At 42.5% G+C, this 19,200-nt stretch overlaps 2 protein-coding genes across 2 annotated transcripts; one reads left to right on the top strand and one right to left on the bottom strand.

Moving 5' to 3' along the window:
- The first annotated feature begins 6,960 nt into the window (after positions 1 to 6,960).
- On the top strand, positions 6,961 to 12,069 carry LOC136481603 (CBS domain-containing protein CBSCBSPB3-like). Its single transcript, XM_066478942.1, has 14 exons — positions 6,961 to 7,248; positions 7,339 to 7,498; positions 8,005 to 8,137; positions 8,574 to 8,744; positions 9,071 to 9,149; positions 9,248 to 9,361; positions 9,449 to 9,515; positions 9,609 to 9,714; positions 9,792 to 9,850; positions 9,936 to 10,045; positions 10,129 to 10,256; positions 10,335 to 10,417; positions 10,677 to 10,766; positions 11,421 to 12,069. The coding sequence occupies exons 1-14, from the start codon at positions 7,091 to 7,093 to the stop codon at positions 11,598 to 11,600; spliced, it is 1,638 nt and encodes a 545-aa protein (XP_066335039.1). The 5' UTR covers positions 6,961 to 7,090; the 3' UTR covers positions 11,601 to 12,069.
- Positions 12,070 to 12,389: 320 nt separating this feature from the next.
- LOC136481602 (putative receptor-like protein kinase At3g47110) lies at positions 12,390 to 16,322 on the bottom strand. The gene is made up of 5 exons (XM_066478941.1): positions 16,281 to 16,322; positions 16,016 to 16,183; positions 13,140 to 15,895; positions 12,715 to 13,059; positions 12,390 to 12,624 (listed from the first exon to the last, which is right to left on the bottom strand). The coding sequence occupies exons 3-4, from the start codon at positions 15,817 to 15,819 to the stop codon at positions 12,716 to 12,718; spliced, it is 3,024 nt and encodes a 1,007-aa protein (XP_066335038.1). The 5' UTR covers positions 15,820 to 15,895; positions 16,016 to 16,183; positions 16,281 to 16,322; the 3' UTR covers positions 12,390 to 12,624; position 12,715.
- Between the last annotated feature and the right edge of the window lie 2,878 nt (positions 16,323 to 19,200).

Below are 19,200 nucleotides of genomic sequence, written 5' to 3'. Positions count from 1 at the left end.
CGGACAGAGTGATTTGACTGGTGCACCCCATTCCCTCTGTGGGGAGAGAGACCGTGAGTCGATGTCGTGACACGGAGCTCTCCGCCTATTGAACGGCGGCAGTTTCCACTAGCGCCCGGAGTTTCCTATGGATCACCTGCTCCTAGGGGTCGACAGGCTTGGGAAAGCCGCGCAAAATCATCACTGCCGCGGCGATGTTCTGGCCAGCCCGAGCGAACTGCGGGGGATCGTTTCCTCCGTCCAGGATGTTGCGCTGGACCTGACGGGCGTGACCCCGGGCACCGCTTGCCGGGTTATGCGCATGTGGCGCAGCGTGCTGCACCGAGCGCGCCGGCGTAGGTGGCAGCTGGCTCTGTCGCCTTTGCCGTAACTCCTCGCTATGCTCCTGCGCATGCGCGAGGGCCTTTGCACGAGGGTCCGGAGGGGTGTGCGTCTGTAGAGATTCCGCTACCACCGACGGCTATCTCGGAGCGTTCGCCATAGTGCACTTCTAGGATAGAGGGTGGCTAGGTGCCACGACGTCGCCGATGCTGGAGCCGTCTCTTTCAACCTCGTCATCCACGAGGCTGTGGAAAGAGCCAGGAGCATAGCCCGCCATCCCCACGAATTAGGATGTGAGAGGGGGCGGCGTCAGCATCTTTTGGAGCCCCCATGCGTACGCGTCCACGGGGGACGTGAGCCCATAGGGGAACCGGTCACATGGTGGTCGTGGTGGGGACGACGGGGTCTCTCCGGAGAGTCGGCGGAAGATATTAAATAGCGAGTAAAGAACAATATGTACGTTACTCACAGTGGGGTTTGAGCCCAGCATGGGCTCGGAGCGAAGCACAGGCATCTCATCGTTGAGGTCGTCGGGTGGCCCGGATCCGACGGAGGGCGCTCCTCCTCCGTCGGGTGTCGGGACGCCGTTGGCAGGTGGGCCAGGTTCTCCCCACGGACGGCGCCAACTGTTGGTGCAAAAAGTGACCAACAAGTAAATATTTGTAGTTTTGCCGTACGTTGTGATCGGATGTGGCCTAGCACTCAATAACACAGGGTTTATACTGGTTCAAACAACGTGTCCTACGTCCAGTCTGAGTCGGTCGGAGACTTTATTCCTGAGCCTAGGTGCTCGTTTGCTGTGGGGTTACAAACGAATGAGAATAAGATGGGGGTGCAAGAGGTCCGGTCGGACTCTGGATTGAAGGGCCAAGAGTGACGGGAGCTCCTACGTGTGCTAAGTATTAGAACGTGTGCTCCATGTAGCTTTAGAGTTCTAGAGCCGTGGAGCTATCCGAGTGCTCTGAATATCTAAAGCTAGCCAAGAGAGAGAGTCGGAATGAATCGTCCTAGTTGGGAGAGAGCGCATCCCCTTTTATAGATGAAGGGGACAACCTTATAAGTTTTAAGAGAGAGTGTGTTTCTTAGTCTTGTTGCCCACGTTGTCGGGTACAAGAAGGTCGTCGGTGCCCATAACACTGTTTATGTCAGACGTATGTGGCAAGCTTTACCGTATTTGCCTGGTATGGCAAAGGACGGCACCCACAACACTATAGGGCAAACGTTGGTGCCCACAACACTGTTCGGGTTATGACATGCCTAGAAGGTTGCAGAGCAGCCTTCTGGCGGTACTGTCCTGTAGGTGTGCAGGGTACAGTCCTCGGTATTGCGGTTGACCTGAGCGCCTTGCCTTATCTGCTCCGCCTGACTCTTGGGTCCCTACCGAGCGGGCGTCCCCGGTCGGTCGTTCCAGTTGACTCCGACCGCATCGGTCGGAGAAGAGCCGTAAGCAGAGGTTTGGTGTATTCCCGGTCGGAGTCGAAAGCGAGCCAGGCCTTCTGGTCGGAAGAAGCGGGTCGGAGTCGGAAGCGAGCCAGGCCTTCTGCCCGGAAGAAGCGGGTCGGAGTTAGAAGTGAGCCAGGCCTTCCAGTCAGAAGAAGCGGGTCAGAGTCGGAAGTGAGCCAGGCCTTCCTGTCGGAAACTAGATCGCTCTTTCGACTTGTCGTTAGGTAGCTGGGTCGGCCCAGGAGTTGTGCGTCGTTCTCAATGCCGTTCGCTGGGCCGGACTTTTCCTGGGAAGCGGGCCCATCGGGGACCCTGGGTCCCTGGGTTTATGAAGCCGACAATACTCCTTTCATGAAAAAAGTATGCATATATACTCTATTTAAAAAAGTATGAATATGTACTCCTTATATTATGAAATTAAAGTACAAATACATACTTGAAAATAAAGTATGAATACATACTTTATAATGCGCAAGCCCCACACATACCTACTTTAGTATGCATACATACATACTCTGAAATGTACGTATATGAGCATACCCACCAACGGCGTCTGGAACATGCAGAGCCACTTGCCACACGTATATTTGAAATTTTTTTAACGCAGCCACGGATCGAAGTTCACGCATTCATTATCGGGCCGGGTTTGCCGCCTGACATAATCCGCAAACCTCATGAGGATAAAGCCCACGTGAGTTACATAGAGGGAGTAGTTACTCCTGAGAGTATACAATACAGTGTATACAATACGCTAGCTATACAATAAGCCTAATACTTTGTCATAACCCAGTCAATGGTGGCAGCATCGACTGGATCCATCTCGTGGATAGAGTGAGCATCGATTGTGATAAAAAATAAACATGCATATAAGTCCTTAAAATTCTTGATGTTGATGATCCTAGACTCTGGTGTTCCAATTGGCCTTGGCCACACACACATTCTTCAATTCTGGCCTTAAAAGAACTTTCAACTTAGAATATACTGTAGAACATCATCATATCAGCAATTATATTCCAACGCGATTTACGGTGCAGAATCAGGCAGGGTCAGCAGGCCTTGCAGCAGCAGTTTACTGTTGCCTACAGCTCCTGCCAATCCACATTCCGCACCACATGTGCTGCTCTGGACAGACATAGGCACGATGAATATGCTGAGAACAGGAAGCAGATTGGCTGATGCAGGTAGTTTGATTGTTTTGGTTTTCCACCGTCCGAAACACAACCGTATACCATATGCATTGTTAGGCACACCATAGCTGTCGGGAATTGTATTATGGTTAGATTAGGCTGATGATGTTTCGTCAACTAGCTCTGGACTGTGGTAGCTGCTGAACGTGTGCCATTAAAATGTTTGGTGTCATAGGCTCATAGCCCAGTCAATGATGTTGATTTATCGCTAAGAACTTTTATGTATGTTTATTTTTTATCTTTTGATGATGTTTCGTCAGCTAGCACCCGACTGTGGTAGCATCAACTTTGATCTTGTGACCTCCATACTGATGTGGGAGATGTGGGATGTGGTAGAGTCTATTGCTCTGTTTACCTATGTGTTTGGGATTTTCCCAATCTCAATGATGGCTGCATGTTACTAGTATGTTTAACCATGACGTGCTGAAAAACTAGTAATTGTTTGTTCTCCGCTTGTCTGAATCTATATTTAGTATTGTCAGTGGCTCCCTGCAGCCTTGATGGATCAATAGATTCTCGTATGGAACTATGCCAGTGTAGACTTCACCTAATATGGTACTAGGTGTTAGATCAATTTGCCAACCAGTGTCTGATGCGGATTTATTTATTCTGCTGTACCAGCATCAAGGAGTTCCTAAATTTGGAAATGCTCGTAAGGGTAAATCTCCTTCATGGGAACGCAGGGGTTCATCCGAAGAAAACCATGGAACTGCGCCAACCACACCTGGACGGTCCAAAATGAGATCAAGTTGCCGCGGAGATGAAGGGTATAATCTTAATGTCTTTTAAGTAAAGCATAATTCCTAATGTGCTTATGATATATTGATTCTTGAGTGTGAAGGAAACTGAAGCAATTAAGTTGAAACTGCATTTGAAATTGTCTTATCTGTATAATTTCTGAAGAGATGTACTGTTATTTTCTTGCACATACTCCAGCCTGAGAGAGGATCAGCCTTGCCCAAGTTTGGAGAGTGGGCTCATAATCCCTCCACTGGTGAAGGTTACACCGACATATTGAACAAATTGAGGGAGGAAAAACGGCCGGGTGATGGTCCTGTCGGTTATTATGTTGGACGGCCTCTCCAAATTACAGGTTATGACCGCTCCAATCAAGGCCGCAAAAACGAATCCTCAGTGAGTCCACTTCTGACTTAAACTATTTCTTGATCTAATATTCAGGTTAAAGCATTTATTTGCATGTGCTTCTTATAGTTTTGATTTTTTTTCATGCCTTTTGATGTCCTTCTAAAACCAGAAAATGGGTGCCAATCGATTTCAGGGCACTGACCATCATTAGCACCAAGTAGCAGAATCACTTAATTCAACTGCTTGACGCACCATTACTGGTTTTATCTTTCATTGCCTCATGATTACTTCAACAATAGTTGAAAATTCTCTACATGGCACAGACTACATGTTCTAAGCAGAAACAGAGCAGAGTTAAGTATACTGATAGCATTGTTACCTTTTGCTAGGCCTTCTCAAAAGTCATAGCTGAAAGTACTGTTCGCTGATTTGTTGTGAGAGAGAAACACTGTTCATTTGCTGAAATAGTACGGCTCATAAAGTCAGTGCTATAGTAGCTATACTAGTATTTACTATCCATGTTTTTTTGTTGTTTATTTCCAGTAACCACACACTACATTGTATTTCACAACTGCTTTTAGAAGAAACTTTCTAGAATTTAACTATGTTGTATGAAACACTACCATATGTTGAAAGAAACATTATAGGACCTTGTTGAATTCACTGTTCTGCCGCTTCCTTGCAGGGTTGCTCATGCTTCAGTTGTTTCAGAAACCGATAGGTGTCGTTGAAGATTGGAAGAACCACTGATTGTATTGTCACATGAGTTGTGCTCCTTTTGTGTTGTCCTTGTTGTAATATTATTGTGTGGTAGCAAGACTGCCAGAACATAAGAACTTGTTTCAGTAGGTTTTTTTTTGTAACATGCGATTCGTTTCTTTATAGAATCCTGCAAACCCGCCGGGTTGGTAGTAATTTCTTCCCAAAAAAAAGAAGAAAGAAAACAGAAAGTAAGATAGAAGAAGACACTATAAAAAAAGGATTTTAGGAGACAGACCACTAGATTAACACTCCATTCTAGTGGTCTATGTTAATACTCCATTCTAGTGGTCTCTGTTAACAGAGATGAGCATAAATGGGTGTCACATCTGTTAATGGAAAGGGCCTTCCAGGGAAAAAGGCTGGCCTATAGTAATTATTAACATAGACGGAAATCTTAACACTCAATTCTTCGCACTAAATCATGTTAACGTGGTTCACAAAAGCTCTATTCTTAGCAGTTGGCTGCCAAGGATTATTTTCTTTATGCTTTTGGTATTTTCATTGGCGGTTTTTACTCGCCAAGGTAATTCGTGATCCAGGCACTAGTGTTTGTCCCCTCGACAGTACAACTACAGAGCAAATTAGTTCGTGGGGTAAGACCGTATGAAGCGCATTCAACTTTTTTTACCATGCCTGGGATGCTGATCCAGCTTTTTCATCCACGGGGAGTGTTCCAAGGCCTTGTCTCTTTTTTTTTTTTTTTTTTGAGCAAACCTTGTCTTTTTTTTTTTTTTTTTGAGAAAGCCTTGTCTCTGTTGTAGAAGGACAGAGGATAGTGGAGGTCGCGTGAAGGCCCTGGACCTTTTTTTTATGGGCCTCGTTTAGGTCGGAGTTCATGTTGGGCCCAAGTGAGGAGGCCCAATGTGGGAGCAGCTACAGGCGGGCTGCACTCGTCGGCGGCCTTTTTTAGCCTGTCATCATGAGTTGCATCCTACTAGAACGATGGCACGCGCACGTGAATGTCGAGGCTCTGGTCGCGAATTCAGCCTGTTTTCGTACACCGAGGCCGAGATTCGATCGAATCCGGGAACGGCCAGCGCACGAGCGACCAGGCACCTGCAGCCAGTCCGAGGTCCCACACGCATGGAGAACCTGGCCCACCTGCCAGCGGCGTCACTCCACCTGCCCGACGGACGGTGCGGGCGCAGTCGCAGTCAGAGCGTTGAAAGAACGAGAACGCACACACACTGTAGGACATTTCGCCAAACCCCACCTGTTATGAGGTTATTCCGAACTAGTCCTTTTTGTGAATTGTCATCACCAACAACCATTTTTTAGTTGTTTTTCGGGGGTAAGTTATGTAACGGAGGACAACATTTCTATACTTTGCAAAGCTCGAGCTTTTTATACGTAGCATAGCTTGCTGAATCCATAGCTTAGCAGCCGGGGAATGGGAACATGTCCCGGAAACATGAATGTTCCCGTTCCCACGTTATAAAATGATACCCTAAGTTCTCATTCTCGTTTCGGGAGCGGGAACAAAAACAGGAACACGGCTGCTATGATCCATAGTGCTTTAGGCATCTTTAGGTCTTGCACAATTTGGGTTTCAACGTCCGGCACAGAGGAAACAAACTCTTATTGCCATAAACACATGTTAACCAAAACATAAATCATTGACTATAGTTCCTAGTATGTTAGAAAATTTTCAATGTAGATTTGAGCATTTTTCTCCTATCGAAACGACAACTCCCCCATTCCTCAGTTCTACTCCCTTCACTCCAAATTAGAAATCGTTCTTTATTTCCAAGATACATAGTTTTTTATTATGTACATAGACATAATATATATCTAGATGTGTAAAAAAACTATGTGTCTAGTAAAGCATGAAGCGACTTAAGAGTTTGGAATGAAGGATATAGACCAGTTAGCCAAATCTCTATAATTTTGACGAATTTTAGGAAAAGACAAAAAACGCCTTCAAATTCAAATTAATTTCATTAAGTTCTCTGTGCGTACGTTATTATGTTTTCCTCAAAAAATAGTCAAGTTAGAGAAATTCGACATATGACAAAACAGACGTATAATCTGGAACAAACAAATGAATGCGAATTCAATTCCAGAATTTCGAATAGACCACGATGTTCAAGTTCACCCGGTTGCAATTTGCAAAGCCTGGAAGAAATCATTTGCAATTTTGCAGTATGTATCAGGGACCGAAGAGTAACAGGGGGCCCACAGGCAAAGGAAGCCCAAAAGAGCCAGCGATCCTTCCCCTCCAACATTCGCGGCCGCCGCCGTCGTGTCCCTACCCCGGTCGAGAATCCGCCGCCACCTACGTGGCCGCGGTCATGAGCTCCACCGCCGCTGTGCCCCTTAATCGCCGCACTCGCAGCCGGCCACCGTCGGTCGCGTCCTCCCGCAGGTCCGATGATCCCACGGCCGGCGCCGCCGCCGCCAACGGCAACGGCAAAGTCTCCACCAGGCCAGCCACCCCCGACCACGCCTCGTAAGGCCGCCATAAGCTTCCTCCTCTCGCGGATTCTCCTCCTCCGCCTCAGCTGTCACTAAAGGTGCTGGGTTGGTTTGGTTTCGTCAGAGGGGAGAGGACGGTCAAAAAGCTGCGGCTGTCCAAGGCGCTGACGATCCCGGAGGGGACCACGGTCTCGGAGGCGTGCCGAAGGATGGCGGCGAGGCGGGTCGATGCCGTGCTGCTCACCGACGCCGGTGGCCTGCTCTCCGGCATCGTCACCGACAAGGTATCGTGTTCCTTCAGTTACATCAGTTTCGAATCTATTGTACCAAACAGGTTATGATTGGTTGATAAGTTGTTTGGAGCTTAAAAGGTATCATCTTTATGTGTAAAAATGTCATAGTTGTGGTAGTGGCTGCTTTGGATTGTACTCCACTCGCTCCCATAAAGCTTGCTTGTGTCTCAATCAAGTGCCTGAACAGAATGCATTTCTTTAGTGTTGGACGCTTTGCAACATTGCAACTTTAGCTAATGCTATATTCTTTGTTTAAATTTAAATTGCTATATGATTGAAATTTGCAACTGATGCCACTATGCATGTCCTTATTTCTTCTGGAGCTGAAACTGTGTATACATGGATATCACTGCTTGAATCATTGAATGTAACGCAGTTGGCTATTAATGTGTTCATCTGTATTTGGTTTGAACAAATCTGACACTGACTCAGCAGTATGAACCGTTAGTCAAAATATACCCTCATACTTCATTCTTTTCCTTTGAACTGGGATATAGGACATAGCTACAAGGGTCATTGCCGAGGGGCTGCGGGTTGAGCAAACAATCATCTCCAAGATTATGACAAGGAACCCTTTATATGTCACGGGGGACACACCTGCTATTGAGGCACTGCAGAAAATGGTCCAAGGTATATGCGGACTACTGTTAATATAATTTCACAGTCAAGAAAAGAAATAATGGAAAACATAGATGCCTTATTTAATTTTGTTTTTACAGGTAAAGGAACATTTTATTTTGTTAATAGTAGAAAGTTATTATTTGGTCCCTGCTTACTACAATGACTTGGGACTGACTTTAACAGATCACGCTATATCTTAGCAACTGTATTAGTCTAGTGGGGTGAAGTAATGACAACTTCCGTTGCTTCTGTGTTTTATAAGGAAAAAGAGGGCCAGCATTTTTCAATGTGGTCCAGCATCCAAATTTCTTTAACGTCCTAATGACATCATAAGATTTAGTGCTGCATAGGCTAACCCTCATTATTTCCATGTTCCTTGAATAAACTTACTTTGAGATATGTTATTCCTCTCTCTGAAGTTAATATGGTATTTTTCTTATTATAGGGAAATTTAGACACCTTCCAGTTGTGGAAAATGGTGAGGTTATTGCGATGCTGGACATTGCAAAATGCCTCTATGATGCAATATCGAGACTGGAAAAGGCAGCAGAGCAAGGAAGTGCACTAGCAGCTGCTGTAGAAGGGGTTGAGCGCCAGTTGGGTGGCAACTTCTCAGGTATCCATATTGTTGTGTCAGCTCTTGCTTCATCCCTGCTTTTTCTTTTTTATCACCAGATGTTCACCAATGCACAAGAATTCACTGAACATTGGAACATGCATATTTTAGTCATATACACCAATTTTTATCAGTAAGTTATGCTATTTAGTTTTTCTGAAGAAAAAAAAATGGTTTTAACTTTGCAATCACTTGAAGCCAATTCTTTTGTTGTGAACTTGAATGTTGTAATGCATATGTGTCTTTCCAGTTGGATGTACATGTACTAAACTAGTTATTGCTTTATGCACTTGCCTAGAGAATTAATTAAATGTTTTTGGATGCAGGTCCACACAATCTCATAGAGACTCTGCGAGAACGGATGTTTAAACCTTCTTTGTCAACCATTATCACAGAGAACACAAAGTATGTTGTCACTTTTCTTTTATTCCTTGCTATTCTTCTGTAATTTTTTAGCAAAAGTTGATCTAGATAAGAATGCTTATGTCTGTATTTACTTGCAGAGTAGCAACTGTTTCCCTTTCGGATCCTGTTTGCGTAGCAACACAGAAAATGCGTGAGTTACGAGTTAATTCAGTCATTGTTACTGCTGGAAATTCGCTTCACGGGATCTTTACGTAAGCATTCCAACCTTGTACCCTTTAATTTTCCCATTTTTTAGATATTTTTGAAGTTAATAATGAATATATGGTCGTGCATTTCAGCTCAAAGGATGTGCTGATGCGTGTTGTGGCGCAAAATCTTTCTCCTGAGTTAACTCTAGTAGAAAAGGTTTCTTCTTGAGATTTATGATTCTCTATTCCAAAAGTTGTTGAATTTTGTATTCATCCTAGACACACAGTGTCTGCTACTATTTTGATCCAGGTAATGACTGCACACCCCGACTGTGCTACATTGGACACAACAATCCTTGATGCACTACATATCATGCATGATGGCAAATTCTTGCATATTCCTGTTCTTGATGGAGGTAAACAATTGATTCTTCCAGCCTAAGGTCCTTTGGTACTTCTATTGTGTATCTGATTTTCCTTTTTCCATGAACAGATGGGCGGGTTGCTGCTTGTTTGGACGTTCTGCAAATTACCCATGCTGCCATTTCAATGGTCTCCCTCTCCATGGCCCATGCCCTCCATCTCTTAATCCATCCTAGTAATCTTAGTCCATCTGAAATGTTTTTTCCCCCTGAAGGTTGAAGGAGGTCCTGGTGCTGCAAATGATGTGGCAAACACGATAATGCAGAAATTCTGGGACTCTGCACTTGCTCTAGAGCCTCCAGATGAGGATTTTGATAGTCACAGGTTTAGTTAATGTTTCTTTTGTGTTCTTTTTATTTGTCTTCCCTCTGAAATGCAATGCTTGCCTGAATTATTGCATTTTACAGTGAATTATCGTTGGTGATGCCATCAGATGCCAGGGATGGCAGGAGTAGTATTTATCCTCCTGCTGTTGATAATTCATTTGTCTTTAAGCTTCAGGACAAGAAGGGACGTATGCATAGATTTACTTGTGGTAGGTACTGAATATGATGTTAGTCATAGAGTTGACTGGCTGAATGCTTCAGCTAACAACTTATTTGTTTAATTTCAGGCTCTGAGAGTTTAGATGAGCTGATGTCTTCTGTAATCCAAAGGTTAGGCATGGGTGATGAGAAGAGGGTGATTCAACTGTTGGTAAGCTTGAATAATTTGACATCCCATTGTTTCCAACTTTTAGAACTTATATATTGCAGGGTAAGAATAGGATGTTCTGTGTCTGACCTTCAAATACAAGATATCACTTTTATGTTCATGGAATGGAATAATCATGTATCGCATTCAGTATCTGTTGTTGTCAAGCACTGTTGAATTAATCTGTGGGCTTAGCTTATTTAGAATACCCTGCATACTGAACAATTGTACCAGCTAAAATTCCATGTGTTGCTCTATGCAGTATGAAGATGATGAAGGCGACAAGGTGCTGTTGACAACCAATTCTGATCTTACTGGTGCTGTGTTTTATGCGAAATCATCTGGATTGAAGGTCTTTCACTTCTCTGATGTGGACCCCCTTTTGTTCGCTTAAAAAACTACCATTTGATTATTTATCATACTGTGGTGCTGTTTAGTTCGTAACCATAGTTTGCCGCAACTAACCTTAGGCAAGTGTGGCTAAGAAATTTGGAGCAACACTTTGTCATGACTAAGGGAATCTTGCCACACTTTTTTTACTCTATGATGGCATGTGGAGCCCAAGGAATCTTGCCTAAATTTTAGTTGCCAACCGAACACTTACCATCTTAGTTAAACACCGCACAGTTGCACTTAGCTTGGTTTTTATGCTTCAGCTAAATAGTGGATGACATAGCCATGACATATGATCACATATTCATATACTCATGATGAAATGCAAAGCTGGAGCATAGAAATACTAACTTCATTGGTTTCCCTGAAAACATCATTCAGTTGTATCCATTTTCTATATAGAATAATGCTGATGCCCTGTATGTTTAGACATTCAATATTATTTGCACCAATACTTTGGGCTAAATTGGCCTAGGCTAATGGACCCATGGAACAGGCCTATAAGGCTGTACCAGTCAGTCTGGAAAGTCTCAGTCCAGGTTGCTCAGTAACAGTCTAGTTGGCATTGTTTACCTCCATTTCCTAACTGCTGTAATTAAATTTGCAATTTCAGGCCTTGAGGTTGCATATTGACGACTCAGATTCCAGCAATGAAGTAACACAGCCATTGCCAGAGCTGGCATCATCATCCCACGGAAGTCAGTCAATGCATGTTCATTATGGATTGATGGCTTGTGCGATTGCTCTGACAGGGGTAGCTGTGATGGTTTACTTGAGACACTCAAAAGCTTGAACTTCTGGAGAACAAAGAATTTTGCAAAGCTTATATATACAACTAATATGCATAGAAGGATCACACACTTTGGCCCATGAGAAGGGTAATAGTGAAGTAATCATGGGCTGATGACGATATACACTCGATTACATTGTTGGTCCAAGAGAAATATGCTGACTACGAATGTCATGTTCCCCAGTTAACTGAAGTCAGTTCTTATGGTGGGAGGGAAGCCTATGATATGGTATTTCCCGATCATTTTTGACAAGTACCCGCAATTTCATGATGCAGTGAAATAGTAACCCTTATGGTTGGTAACCATGAATTCAGTGATGCCTCAAGTAATCCTGTAACCATGTATATGCATCTCTAAGCATGAAAACCAAGAATGAATCTCGCCTATATGGTCATCAGATCCCAAGTTTCACTAATTTGGTGAAACATGAGGTTGTTACTACTATTTATTTAGCATAGCATATGGTGATCATCTGGAATGCTGTATTAGCATGTGTGCATCTGTGACTATGAAACCTAGAGTGAATCTCCCCTAGGTTGCCCTACTGTTTTATTCAGTGTGTCTGGTCAGCCAAGTTTGATGTTAATTTGCCCTGCTGTTTATTCTGTGTCAGCTTATTGCAGAACGATTGAACTGAATCCTCAGAAATTCTGGAGTGATCTTTTCAGGCAGCCAGTTCATATTAAGGTGGTGATAGATTCATGAAACTTAACTCCATGGGTAGAAGCTTTATCGCATAACGGTTTCAATTCTAACGTGCAAACTGTCACAAAACAACTGGTATTGCTATGGCAAGAGTACAAGTCCCTTCTTTTCAGAAAGTAAACACGAGAAAATTCACCAAATGTCAGAATCACATCTGGCAACAGTACAACAAATCCCTTCTTTTCAGAAATCAAACACGAGAAATTCAAGAACTTGCATGCTAGTGTGACGTTTTTTTTTTCCTTCTTGAACTGCCGTTATGGTGCAAGAAGATAAGCTTTATTGTGTCAGCAGTAGCCACTAGGGTAAAAGTGACAAAACCTGGAAGAGGGAAAAAAAGAGTGAGGTACATCTAGAACAATTTTTAAAGTATATACCTTATCAAGGTATAGAGGACGTTGTTTATATTACCTTAGGTTTCTCTTAGAAATGCCTTCTTGATTTCGTGCAACCTTGCAGCCACTTCCTGCATGCAGATGCGCTCATTTGGGGATGCCTTAGTGCAGAGAAGCCCAATGTTTAGAACTGAAAGCAAACACTCTAAGCTTTTCTCCTTCATGGCAAATGAAGTTTCTTGAGATAAATCTTGTTGCTCTTCTAGTAGTTCAGGATCTATAATCTGCGGTATCATGTCAGGAATGTTCATCTCAACAAAATTTGTAATGTTCATCCCGCCATTGAACATATCATCAGTTAGAACAATCCCGAAGCTGTAAACATCGGCAGCACTTGACACTGCTCCACCCGCAGCACACTCTGCAGATTGCACAAAAGAATTGTGTACTCCAAAGGTAAACATACTTGAAACAATTACGCAGTATGAAACTCTGTATTACCTGGAGCAATATACCCTATTGTTCCCATAATAGCGGCCGAAGTCGAGATCGAGTGAGTGGACGATGATGCTGCTGAGTCAAATTTGAACCTTGCAAGACCAAAGTCTCCAACATGTGCTGTCATATTGTCATCCAAAAGAATGTTGCTAGGCTTCAGATCACAATGGACAATGGTTCCTTGGTTGCCATGGTGAAGGTACTCCAATGCATCTGCGACATCCACTGCAATACTTAACCTTTGAGCCATTGTGATGTGGATTTGAGTTGAAGTGTTACCATCACATCTAGTTGAGTACAGTAGCTCATGCAAGTCACCTTGTGCCATGAACTCATAGACTAAGGCTTTGAAATCATTTCCATTGGAATCAATACTGGAGCATGCAGTGACTATAGGAACTAGATTTCTATGCCGCACCTTTCGTAGAGCGTTGCATTCTGCAATGAAGCTCTTTTGTGCTCCCCTCGTCTCTAGGCAAAAAACTTTGACAGCAACCATGGTTCTACCTTGGAAGAGTTTTCCTTTATACACGGAAGAATATGTTCCTTTGCCAATCAAATTGGATGATGAGAGCCCACATGTTGCTCTGGCTAGATCGTTGTAAGAAACTTTGGGAAAATTTCTACCAAATGAGGGCAAAGATAATAGGTTTCTCTTTGGTTTCCCTCTCCAGACAAGCATTACAGTTATGACTATAGCAAGTAACAAAATGCTGGATAAGGGGATGACCACTCTTTGTACAACGGAATGCCTCTGCTTACTTGAATTAACAGGCACGACATGGCATGCGAGTAGGTGTAATTCCAATGGCCCACCACAAAGCCCTGGATTTCCATCAATCTGCACAGCAGTTTTGTTACTGAATATTCCTTTCACTGGGACCTCACCACTGATGTTGTTGAATGACAGATCTAGTTGCTCAAGGTATTGGAGGTTGCTGAGGGACATTGGTATTGACCCGGTCAAATTATTGCGAGACAAGTCCAGAACTTGTAGGTTACTTATGTTGCCTAGTGTAGTGGGGATGCTTCCTCCGAAACTATTACGTTGAAGCCCAATGTATTCCAAGTTTTCACAATTACCTATAGTGATTGGAATGTCTCCAAACAGCATGTTTGAGGAAATGTTCAGATGTACGAGCGCCTTGGCATTGCCTACTTCATAAGGAAGTTGCCCGTGAAGGTGGTTTGCAGATAAATCAATATAGATGATCGATAGAATTCCAAACATCTCTTTGGGAACACCGCCATGAAGAAGATTATTTGAAAAGCTGCACTGCTCAAGATTCTGAAGATTTCCTATGCTTGCAGGTAAATGCCCTTCGAATTTGTTGGATTTTACAGAAAGTTCTAATAACTGAGACAAGTTCGAAAGGGATGATGGAATAAACCCGGAGAAACTGTTGTTAGCTAAAGTCATTGCTTGTAAACTTTTTAGAGTCCCAAGCCATTCTGGAACCTGGCCTGTAAATTGGTTCCAATCTAGTCCTAGCTCTACCAGGTTGTGAAGGTTTGCAATGCCAGAAGGGAAACCACCTGATAGTTGATTTTGCCCCAGATATAATGCCTGCAGTTCAACAGAAAGGTTACCTAATGAAGTTGGTACATTTCCTTGTAGCTGATTCGACTGTACCGCCAAAAATCGCAGCTTACTACAGTTGCCTAAGCTGTAAACAAACTCCCAGTCTTGCTTGTTACGAGCTTCAAGTTTATTATACCCAAGATTCAACCAGTAGAGTTTGCTAAGTTTGCCAATGTATCTAGGCACCGCCCCCGTGAAATTGTTGTTTGGGACGTCAATCAAGCTCAAATCCGACGCATTGACCAATGAGGAAGGGATGTGGCCATGAAAAAAATTGGAGCCTATCGCAAGCATTTGGAGGTTGGGAAGAGAGGTACCGACACCAGGTGGCACCTCGCCGCTAAACTGATTTATTGCAATACAAAAGGAAACAAGAGTTGAAAGATTAAGGACGGCAAGTGGAAAAGTTCCTGCCAAATGGTTGCTACTAGCGAGCAGAGACTGTAGCTTCAGCAACTTGGCAAACTCATCTGGGATGTTTCCGGCAATGTTATTGAACGTCAAGTCAAGCCCTTCTAATGTTGTGGTATTGCCAAGAGAAGAAGGAATGTTTCCAGAGAGATTGTTAGATCCAATCTCCAGCAGTTGAAGTCCAAGTGGCAGATCAGGCAATCCTCCAACGAGATTGTTCCTGTCGAGCGCTAGTTTCTGCAGACGAGAACAGTTTTGGAAAGTTGGGATAACTCCATGCAACGTGTTGTTACTCAATTGGAGGGTTTGGAGGCGATGCAAGTGGCCAAGGGATGCAGGGATTTGTCCACTGAATCTGTTTGTTGCTAGGGACAGGTGTTTCAGGAATGTCAGGTTTCCGAGCGAAGGAGATATTTGGCTGACTAAACCTCGGTTTGCAAGGTCGAGATGAGTGACACGATTGCTCGTCATCCTGCACTTGACACCTTCCCAATTGCAGAAATGATTGCTGTCATTCCAAGAGGCCAATGCTTGCTGTGGATCCAAACTGATCGCCTTCTTGAATTCAAGAAGAGACAGTCGATCTATTTGATTTTCAGGTGTGGAGGTGCAGGTGACAGCATGCAGGCTGCAAGCCATGAGCACCAGCAGAAGCTGACCAGTTGCAGCAGCCTTCATGGTGATAAGCATGGGATTGATTGAGAGATTCAGAAGAAGTGAGGAACTACAGCGTCTTCAGCTTTCTGTTCTGTTTCAATGTAAGGAACTGCAGAGGCATGGGCACCAAGACAAGTGTTGCAATCAAAATACTAACGGAGAAAAATCATGAAATATTACTTCTTAAGTCAAAATATCTGAAAATAATGTAGTCAAGTGCATGGAGTACCTGGAACTAAAATGATGATGTCTCTTTCTCTACCCCCAGTGTTCTTCTGTGTGCAGCAGTGATCTGAACCGCAAGTGATTTGAACAGCAGTATAACTGTCAAGTATGTACTTCCATACAGACGTATGATAAGAACGTTTGCTTCAACTTCAAAAACCTTGCGGTTCTTCTGCATAAAGTTGATGTTGCATATAAAGGATGACGATGGAACTGAAGATATGGTAAATAATAAGAAAGAAATATTTCAAGAAACTATTTTATCTTACTGCCCCAACGGAGGCACCACGTTAATTTACACCAGATGCGCTAGGAAAAAAGATAAATCCTATAAATTGTCAGAATAATCAGAAACATCTAGCATTTATTTTGGTAGATTATTTTGGTAGACTCGAATCATCATCACTGATAATAGCCATTGGATCTATTGTAATTTAGAATAAAAATTAACCACCACTGCCAGTATGGAAATACGTAAAGAACCCCCTAATTTTTGCATATAAATTACCCACATCTGCCATTATGCAAGATAATTCAAAATAACCTCCTAAATTTGTATATAAATTATCCACACAAATAACCCCCTAAATTTGCATCTAAATTACACAATTTTGTCATTATGAAACATAATTCCAAATAACCTCATAACATTGCATCTAAATTACACCACTTTACGTTTTAAAAAATAAATTGCCCATCTTTATTATTATGAAAGATAATTTCAAATAACCATCTAACTTTCTATCTAAATTATCCAAATCTACTGTTATGAAAGATAATTTAAAATACTCCTAATGATTTTATAAGTTACCCATCTTTGTCATTACAAAGGATTATTCATAATAACCTCCTAAGTGTGCATTTAACCTACCCATATGTATCATTATGGAAGACAAATATTTGTATGTACCTTAGCCATTATAAAAAAAACAAAAATATTTATCAAATTTACATTTAAATACTAATATATGTTATTATAGAAAAGAAATTAATATTCATAAAGTATGGAACATATATATATTTCTAAATAATTAACTACTTGCTATTGCGAAAAACAACATAAAGTAACCAATGACTCTATGTTTCAATTACCCGCCTATGTTATTAAGAAATATGATCTAAAGTGGCCCTAAAATTACATCTAATTACCTGTGTCCTCCTATTACGAAAGATATATAGTTTATGTAACCTAATTTTCATTTCATTATTAGAAAAAATATATGTCCCCTCAACTAATGGTAAGGTTACAACAACCACAAGAGTTTTAACTTAATTTGATTATAAAAAGAATTTATAGTAGTCCATAAGAATAAAATTTGAATCAAAATTTAGATTCATGACTTCGTAAGATATATGATGCAATAATAACCGCCATAACTAATGGTAAGGTTTTAAACTAATTTATATTTAAATATACAAAAGTGCCGTGTAAAAAAGTATGAATATGAATGAAAAAATTAGAGATCGACCTCATGCAAAAAAATTAATAAGTTTATGATAAGTGGATATAGATTACAAGTATCTATTATGTTAGAAAATAAACAAAAAGAAAAACATACAATTTAATGTAAATATTTTTTTATCCATCTTTTATATTAAACAATAACTAATAGTCTAATACTTATATCTTCTAAAACTCTCGCCCGTGCGAGAGCACGGGTTGATAGACTAGTATCGTAAATAAGAAAGAAGAGGGATAAGGGGGGGCATCAGGTTACAGAAATGGAGGTGCTTGCCTGATCGTCGACGGCCAAGGTGTCGGAGAGATCGCCGGTGATCGAGGAAGCAGCCACCACCACGGGACGACACACGCATGTACTGATGGGCAGCTGGCTGAGCCTGCATATATATATCTGATGGTGGTGACGGTTATACACAGCCACAGGGCGTAGATAGAATAGATGGATGCCTTTTCCTTTTCGCGGGCCATGTCGTCCATGAAGGCGGCTTCCGTCCGATCCGCCAAATGTCTTTTGCGCTTCTGTTCCGTCGTTGCGCTGTCATGGTCTCACCTCACCAGGCGGCTGCCGGCGGCCGGCGGCCGGCTATATTCTATCTATTACTAGCCCATCATAGCTAGTTAAACACAGTCGACATACATCATGGCCACCGAGTTTTAACTAGTCATGTACCCGTTAAGCAAAATATAAGATGTCATGAAACATACACAGTAACCGATGATAGATAAAAAAAATAGATAATCTAGTTTTTTTTTTTAAAATCTTGTCGTACTCTATGTGATCTTATATTGCCTATAAAACATCAATGATCAACATGTCTGATATGAACTTTGTATGGACTCCCTCCCCCTCTCTCTCTCTCTCTCTCTCTTTTTTGCAAACAAGCGTTTTAAACGTGTTTCATTAAGAGGACAAAAGGATTACAGAGAAGGGAACTGTCGCTGGTGCACGCGCCAGAAGGTGCGTAGCTCTCATGTGGGCTAAAAAAAGGGCCAATTGCAATCTTTGTTCTTTGACTTTTCATGAGAATTTGCAGTTTTCACTAATTTTGTGAAACATGAGGTTGTTAATACTATTTTTTTTTACAGAAATGCTATACAACACACGTGTGTTTTAGCACAAAAAAAACACATGGATTTTAGTCAACTGGATCGTTGCATGGGTTTGTTTGCGTCCGTCAGATCTGCCAAGCCAGAGACTTCCAGGTATGCGCGTATGCGAACGCGAATCTGACGCGAACGCGAATCTGACGACCCATGACGCGATGGCCAGGGCCCTACGACGCATGACGCGAACGCGAATCTGACGACCCATGACGAACGGGCAGCAATGAAACCAACCCTACTGTAATTTGTCCTTCCATAGAAAAAAATTGTTTTCTCTAATATGTGATTTGTGATATGTGGATCTGTGATCTTGTGATTGTCTATAGGTAGAAGAAGGCTAGAGGTAGAAGAAGGATGGAGGCTGTTGGATCTTAATCTTATGGTGCAAAAAAATTCATGTGTTAGAATTATATAAAACACATGGTTGTGCAGTAGACAGACTCATTTTTTATCATCACGTATTCAGTGGCGGTGCCGCAAGTAAAATATCATCTGGAATGCTGTGACTGTGAAACCTATAGTGAATCTCCCCTATGTTGCCCCTGTTTATTCCATGTCAGCTTGCTGCTGAACAATTGAACTGGATCGCCTCAGAATTCTGGACTCTGGAGTGATCTTTTCAG

This window comes from Miscanthus floridulus, chromosome 9 (assembly GCF_019320115.1).
Source record: "Miscanthus floridulus cultivar M001 chromosome 9, ASM1932011v1, whole genome shotgun sequence".
Taxonomy (NCBI): domain Eukaryota; kingdom Viridiplantae; phylum Streptophyta; class Magnoliopsida; order Poales; family Poaceae; genus Miscanthus; species Miscanthus floridulus.
The sequence above is the reverse complement of the archived record's forward strand: the minus strand, read 5'-3'. Positions and strand labels throughout refer to the sequence as shown.